Source organism: Egretta garzetta, unplaced genomic scaffold (genome assembly GCF_000687185.1).
Source record: "Egretta garzetta isolate BGI_Z169 unplaced genomic scaffold, ASM68718v1 scaffold321, whole genome shotgun sequence".
Classification (NCBI taxonomy): Eukaryota; Metazoa; Chordata; class Aves; order Pelecaniformes; family Ardeidae; genus Egretta; species Egretta garzetta.
The window spans coordinates 775,613-784,052 of record NW_009258756.1 but is presented as its reverse complement, the minus strand read 5'-3'; the positions used below and the strand labels follow the sequence as shown (position 1 = coordinate 784,052).

At 34.6% G+C, this 8,440-nt stretch overlaps 1 protein-coding gene across 1 annotated transcript in view; it reads right to left on the bottom strand.

Annotated features, from left to right (window-relative positions):
* KDM7A (lysine demethylase 7A) overlaps window positions 1-8,440 on the bottom strand; it is a gene marked incomplete at its 5' end in the record, with an annotated part of 40,256 nt that overhangs the window by 25,202 nt on the left and 6,614 nt on the right. The window contains 5 exons of the mRNA XM_009649233.2: window positions 1,358-1,464; window positions 2,196-2,283; window positions 5,575-5,737; window positions 6,426-6,612; window positions 6,876-7,017. Coding sequence (XP_009647528.1) covers window positions 1,358-1,464; window positions 2,196-2,283; window positions 5,575-5,737; window positions 6,426-6,612; window positions 6,876-7,017 — 687 coding nt within the window. The remainder of the gene's footprint in view (window positions 1-1,357; window positions 1,465-2,195; window positions 2,284-5,574; window positions 5,738-6,425; window positions 6,613-6,875; window positions 7,018-8,440) is intronic.

Here is an 8,440-nt window from a genome sequence, read left to right as displayed (position 1 = left end):
GTCTTCTGATGAGTATATAAATTTTAAATATGCAGGTATGAGACGAACCAAAGCAAGCTTTCAAGAAGAAAATACTCCTTTTTTAGAAGGAAAAATTTTCGTCAAGTTGTTCTATTTGGTAAGATTTCTGAGTTGCTTTAGGTTCATCCAGAAACTTTAAATGCTCATTTAGGAAACAATGGTTGTTCAATGCCTTCATTTGCTGAAAGGAGAATAGGTAATTTTCAATAATTGTGACTGTTTTCATATTAGAAAAAGGTTACATGAGATTCTGATCTCTTCCAAAGCAGAAGGTGAATTCAGCAGCCCCCTTTGAAGGTTGATTTCTCTCCTTTGAAATACATCATTTGGGATATGACATTTATTATTAAGATTAAATAGAGCAGGCAGAAGGCAAAATACTTGAGGAAAAGAAGGTGAAATCAGACAGGCACTCTTTCAAGCTCAGTTACACATGGGTACAGATATAGGAATTACAGGCCTAGATGAGGAAGTCTGGAAAGGACCGGCGACTGTCAAGAACAAGAAACTGTTGAGATTTCTGTTGGTAAGCACAGATATAAAGGATTTAACACAGCTCATAGGAACTGATGCATCTTTCCTACAAAAGCCCTCCCACACACCTTTCCCTTCAGAACAAAGGGCAGAAGACAACAAGTATTTTGATTGAAAAGGTCAAAGAAAATTGTAGAAATGCAAGAAAGCCTCTTCATTCAGCTGTGAAGCCACCAAGAAGAAACCCACAGATACAATTTAGTGGCATGATTTAGAGTCATTTGCTGAAAGAGAGAGAGAAAGGCTGTCAAAGGGTACTCGAAGATCTTAAATGATATAGAACAAGCCTGAGTGAAAAACTGATGCCACTGAAATAAGTTTCCTATCTTCCTTAACAAGATCATTTCAGATAATGGCAAATTAATCGTGTTTGGCTGGTAGTATAGTTGTACCATGACAGGATCTCAGATACCCTGGTCTTGATCATCTAGAATATTTTCATTGACCAGATGATGATCAGCACTGGATGAAAAACACTAATACAATAGTTCAAAGGTTCCAGCAGCTTGCTACAAAGTGTTAGTTATACACATCACCAAGTGCACTAAGATTTCTGCACAGCACAAATTATCCTAGAACACTTTAATTACCAAAGCAGTTTTCAGAAAGATCGTTTACTAAAACCAAGAACTGCTGAATCTAGAACTGTCACAGTGCAGGAATTCAAGTCTGATTTTCCAGCTTAAAAAGTTTCCTCTGTTCACACAACAGCAGTATAATTTTCTCCATTACCAATGAAGGAGAGGAGAAAAAAAATAAGTGCAGATATATGTCTCTCTCTTAAAAACAGAACAAGGATTACCTTTCAATGTTTCCAGTAAGTTTTTGGCCACAAACCAACAGATGGCTTCAAAGAAAGGAAATTTGAAAAGATCTGGGGTTTTTAGCCTCTTCTCCATTTCATAACACCTGAATAAATAGAAACATCACAAAACATTAATATTTTAATTATCAAACTCACTATTCAACTATGTAATCATTCAAATTGACACAATGTCCAAAATAAAATAAAATAACCATGGCCATGATAAATAAAAGAAGTCAAGAACCACATAGTTAAATCCCAACAAGACCACAGACAAGATTGAACTCTGGTCTCATCCAGGCTCTGACCTTATCAAGTTTGACTGCGGCACTTCTAAGAATAAAGTTGGACTTCATAAAACTAGGATACAAACCCAATGTGTGATCTTTTAACAGATGGAATTTTATCAGGATTCCACTGTAATAAATAAAAACAATATGTTTAGAAGACAGCTCCACATCTTGGACAAAAACTATATACAGCTGCCCTTAGAGCAATGCTGACTTGAGGATGCTCATTTCAACTCAGTGTCGCACACCTGGGCTTGCTCAGTTTTGTTTCACTCATTTACACTAATCTTCAAAGTAGAGTTTTTCTTTCTTTTTTTTCCCCTTTTATTCACTTAAATTCTCGGATACACTTCATTTTGCTTTTGAAACAAACTTTGCAGAAGTGAAATAAGAGTATGTGCTTGATACAGTCTAACTGAAAATGCCACTATTGTCTGTTTGAGAGCCTGTAACAATTTGATCCTGGTTAAAAGCATGAAGAGAAGTATCTATAAAAAGAATATCCTACTAAATGAGGAAAAGGTATAGGAAGAGCCACGACTAACCTGAGCTGCATGCCAATATTGAGGTTGTGCAAAAAGTTTCCTCCAAAAGCCATACAATCCTGAGATGTGAGCACAGCGTGAATCCAGCCTGAAATGACAGATTCTGAAACTTAATACATACATATAAATTATTCTAAGACTGTTTTTAAATACATATATAAGGAAAATGCTGTAACTGGAAACAAAAAAGCAAATAGATTTGTATTCTGTGCTGGGAACAAGTAATCTAAATTTTAACAACATGTAAATTGCAGTGTTTCAGGAATCTAGTAGAACTGTGGTTTTCTGAAGGAGTTAAGATTAAGACTTTTTTACTGGTGGGGGAACATAGGCAGGAAATGCAAGACTGCCAGTGATTTTTCAAGTAACAATTCCTCAAAGTTTTCCCTCCCATCAACAAAAATAAGCAAGTTAGGAGAGCAAAAACATACTGAACAAAAGATAAAGTCATAAAAATAAAACAGAATTAAATTACTTTCAATATTTACATATGGCTTACAGTAATGGAGCTGTTGGTACAACATTTAAAAGTCATTTAGCAATACTGAAGTTTCTCAAATAAGAATTCAGACATAGTTCCATTAATTATTCTAAATACAGTCATCCTAACTCCAGTGAAATTAGGTTCAGCTTAAAACCCAGTCTAGGCACTCTAAAGTTGTCACATAATTGAAATATTGTCCTTGTGAACTCCGCTATTCAACATGGCAAAGCATGGCCAATATTATGCTACCAATCTAGCTGATTACCACTGGATAATTTCAAGTAAGTACACAAAATAACATTTATTAGCTTCCTGATTAAAACCAGTTACCTTTAAAATTTACATAGTACAGCCTTAATGTAAATAAACTACAAATAGAGTTTCTTCTTTCAAGGTGGCGTTTTTTTTCTGATTTTGCATGCATATGGGTGATCTTTTGACAAAAGATGAGTTGGCCACACATTTGCAGATTACTTCATGGTTTGACTGAGCATAGGCAAGATGTACAAACACAGGGAAGTTCCCCAACTTGAGCCAAGATCAGACCAAATCACAAGCAACTATATATTGCAAGCTACCACTAAATCAATGCCCTAATTCAGTTAAGAACAACCAGTTCTAGTTGTTGTGGTACCACATGTAAAAAGAACTGAAACCTAGCAACAAAGCTGAATAAGCAACATGCCTACTATGTAGCCTGGGAAGGAAATAAGTTACAGAATGGTATATGAGAGAATGTAGAATGCAACGGCACATGCAACCTAAGGGGTTTTTTTAATTAACATTATACATTGTTCAGTTTTACTTCTGTTCTTCGAGAAGTGCAGTGCAATGAAGATTGCCTTCTATTACCAGCTGCCTTTTGCATTTGTTAATATGGTTTCAATTTTTCACTCTTATCATCTTCATCACAGTAGATAAATACCTCTGACTCTCCAAGGAATATGTGTATTTCAATCCTTTAAACACACATCTCCCCAGAGACTGACAAAACTGACAACAAAGCCTCCTCACTGTTGCATCAACACCAAGGATTTTTATGGCACACCTGTATCAACAAAAGGAATCTTTTTTTTTTTTTTTTTTTTTTTTTACAATCCTACTTGCTATTTTTATGCTGAGGTTTTGATCAAGGTCTATGTAACAAGGCAAGAAAATTTGGTGTAGACCACACAGAATATATTGAATAATATTTAAACAACTCTCAAGAGCTTCCCAGTAGGTGCTATTCATCTACACGCAAGATTAATTTTAAATCAGAAGTCTACTCCGAACATATTTGAGAGATTGTAAAATAATTATGACATCCGCTAGCACCAGTGCAAGCAGGAACAGCAAAATGGTTTTCAGTAGATACCAGGTTTTTTTAAAGCCTTTCTTTAATGAGTCTTACAGAATTTCCCATTTTTTAAACACCTGTCTTGAAACCTAGTTTAATTTATTGGTTCTTATACTATACTCCATCATATGCATATGGACATGTATGTGCGTACACACATACACACGTATGTGTATACACACATTTACATTAAAAAGTACCATTTTATGTGTATATACACACATGTACAAAGTATCACTTTATGATACTTTTCTTTTTGGCCACATTATAGCAAGAGCTCGGATTTAGCTGACTACTTGGGAAGCAGTAACTGTTTTCAAAGATCTGTGGGTCACAATAAAGTTCTTCATTCTATAATTCTGTGTTCTTTGTTCACAGACATATGACGCTACACTTCAATAAATGGAAATTGAATGTTATCCCTTGATAAAAATATATGGCTTTAAAAAACTCTGGGTGTTCAGAAATTTTAAGTGCGTATATAGCTCCTTATCATGTAGTATTTATTCTGCACAAGCCACGAACTAGAACAGTAAACACTAAACCTCACAGATAGAGAACTGAGCTATGAGAAAAATGTAGTAGTCTGTCTAGGAAGTCCATGACAGAGTAAGGTACTGAACATAATCTTCAAGGCTAATTCCAGAAGTAAAGTCGTGCACCATTTTCTTCTTCTGTGTATTTAAAGCTTCCTCCCCCAAACAAGGGAAGATAGTACCCACTAAAAATCTTTAATAATACAATTAAAAAAAGTATTTATATGGATGGGCTATTTAAGTGAAAATACAAGCAATTAACTGGCACTCACGTTACTGGAAAAATATAGTTAGATTTATTAAAAACTTCTAAGTTTATTGTATTTGGGAGTTTGGGGTGGTGCTTTTTGTTTGGAGGACTTTTCTGGGTTTTTTTAAATAGATAAAGAAATTAATTGTCTTGGTATTTCTGTTTCTTAAAAATGTACTGTAATTTATCAGATGGTATTAGGCGACAGCTACAAGAAACGTTGTTAAAGAAAATTAGAAAAGACCACGTCTGCATCATTTTTAAAGGAAGCTGCTGACATGGATTTATGAACTCTACAGCTCCATGAACTACATCTACACCTTTTATGTTTAATAAAAGGAATTAACACGTGAATTCAATTATATATTCTTCAATTTTATTTAGGGACACTTCCATTTTGATTCAGAGATTCACCACAGGCTCCACCACAGTTTAGATTTCCTGCGGACACAAAACAAAAAATGGGGGAAAAAAAACCACAAAACAACTTACAGTGTGTGTTCTATGAATTGGGACTATTTCCCCAATATCCAAATTAAGCTTTAATTTCTTATCTTATAATTGGGTAACAAACACCCTTTCCTTCCCTGATAACTGTTATTACTGTCAGGCAATCTAAAAAAGCTAGTAACTTGTTTTGAAAAACTAGATTTCTGAATTTTTATTATTCTTTCTTACCCCAAATTTTAGGAGAAACCAAATGCTGATAACACAATCCCATCCCGGATGATTAAACATTCTAAGTCGTAGTAATAAGGGTAAAATCTTACCTGTTGGAACAAATAAAGTGTGTCCTTGCTTCACAACACATTTGTAGCATTTGTCAACCTTGTCCCCAAAATATACTTCACTCTGCGTGACAGATGAACTCCAAGACTCATACAGAGCCAAATTTTCATCAGTGGGCTTGATCAAATAGAATATCTTCTCACCCTATTAAACAAAAATATCAAATAAATAAACAAATGTCCTCCTGGAAGGGTACTACAACCTCTGAGTCATTCCTAATAAAGTAACAGATTGAACTAAATGGCAAGCATTCCGTATTTCCACTATGGAACTTTGGGGCTTCCCAGCCCCCATGTTTCACAGCTGTAATCCAACAAAAGCTTAGTCAATAGTATACCAACCAGTTGGTGTCTTGCGACGTCAAAGAAGCAAATAAACCAAACAAAACTTTTCAATGGAGTATTAAAAAATTTCAGCTTTTATAAACAATTTACGGATATGTGCACACATGCCAAATGAGAAAACATAAGATGAAACCATTTTGTCTCTTCTATGATGTACACATGGTCAAAGTTTGCAAGAAGAATAAAAAGTTGAATATGTCAATGACTTCCATTTTTTCATACTAAAACCTCACTGTATCACCTACCAGTCTACTAAAATGATCAGTCAACCAATTATAGTCTAGAAGTCACCAATAGCATGCTAAAATAAAAGCATAAAAATGCAACACCAACAATCAGTAATTCACTTTCAATCTCCTCCCCTGGCTTTTAAGCACAAAATTTCATACAGGTAATAATTCTAATTATTAGGTGATAATGCCATGGCAGAAAGCTGCACACTGAATAAATTTTGTTTCACACAGTCGTAAATCAAGAAGCCTTCATACCCAGAGAACATGGTACCAAACTGATGTTCCTCCAAAATCGATATGAAAATCAGTATAGCTGTCCTGGACACCCATCAAGCAATACTTCTGAACAAAAGGCTTAGGGAAGACAGAATCATCTGGCCAATAATTTTCCACCCATGAAAGCTTTCTGGCAATATCTGGTACTTCCACTAATTCAGACATCCTTTTAAAACAAACAAAGAAACATAAATATAATCAAGAGTAAGCACACCTCTTTTTAAATGACAGCTTTAAATTTTTGTTTCCTGCAAAGTTATTACTTATGCATTAATAAAAATGTTTTACACCCACATTACATCACAGTAGCTGTCTACATAAAATACACAGCCTCCTATCTTTCCCACTACAGACATTATGTTCTTACACATACTGTTCAACTTTGTGAAAACCACTTCCTACATTCAAGGAATTGAAGTCAATACTCACTTTGTGTCCGAGAATTCCAGGCTGATCACATTCAATACTTTTGGTCGGTCAGGATTTGTGAAATATTTAATATAATTATGGAGCTTCATTTTACTGTCTGCTTGTCTTGCTACATCTATTACATCTATCACTTTGTCGCCACCTGTGAAAAATAGGATGACTTTCTTAAATCTATCACAGATAAAAACAGCCAATTAGGTGTTTAAGAGAAATTTAACTTTTTCCCAGCCTTTATCAAAACATTTCTGCACAGAAACTCCACTACTACCAGCATTCTCTTGGAACAGAGACAGATCAGTATAAACCAACTTTTTATTAGGTCTAACTTTAATTGCTATAATCAGCTAAGGACAGAACTGAAAACACTCTAAAAATAAATCCTCTTTCCTGTGGTTAACCAAAAAGAAAAAGAGCAGTACAGAATGACTGCAACTGGTTTAAAAAAAATTGGGGTTGTGGCTGCAACTGGGAAGACTAGCATAGAGAAAGGTATCAAGGCAGATCTATTTCTCACTCTTCCTATTAATCATCACCACAGCACTTGAATATTTAACACAAGGACCACTGAGAATTCTTTACAAATAATAAATCCTAGTGCTCACAGCTTGTAATTCTTAGTGAAATGCACTAAACTTGTGCCATAAGTTTTTAATGTTAAAAACTCCTTCGCAAACATTCCACAACCCACTCCACCCTCCTTATATACAGCCGTAAATTTTAAGCACACAGGAATTTCTTTGAATAATTAAGCCAAGAGTGCGCTTCATTTCTGAAGACAAGGATTGGTTTACACGTGGCGTATTTTAAAGTGATACATCTGTAGAATTAGACAAGCAAGAAGCAACTTTTAGCCAAGAGAAATACTAATAACAACATTATAATAGTAATTGTTTTATGTGCATTTAGTTATACAATGGTCAAATTTGACAGTTTTGGAATGGTGGAATGTATCTAGATTTACATTATAAACATAATTACTTTAAAATTGCAAGTTAATATAATCTTGATAAATTCCAGTTGGAATAGTATTTATTCAGTTTTCTTATTTTTAATTTCAGTAATAGAAAGGTAAATCTGTGGCATTACAATTTTTTCCCTAAACTGAAGAACCTGGCAGGTCTAAATATATGTATGAGAATGAGAAGACCAAGTTTATCTCTGAATATGAAGAGGCAGTATTCCAGAAGAAAAGATTCAGAAGTATCAAATCATAATTACACTTTAAAGCAGAACACATTACTGTTTATAATCATCATAACAGTAACCACATTCTATATACTATATAATTCCTCTATTCTGGTGCTACTGTAAAATTCTGATGGACGGAAAAATCTACTTTCAGCACACACCATTAAATTAGGTTATCACAAGAACACAGACAAGGACATATACAGACTTTTCAACCATACTGTATGTTACAGGAAATGTCATGCTACAATTGGCGTAGTCTCTATTTTTCTGCACTGCACCCATACATGAGGTTGAAACCAGTACAGACTGTCAAGAGATCTGGTAAGAAAGAAATGGTCCTTGGGAAGCTCTAGCTCTCTCATCAAAGGAAGCCA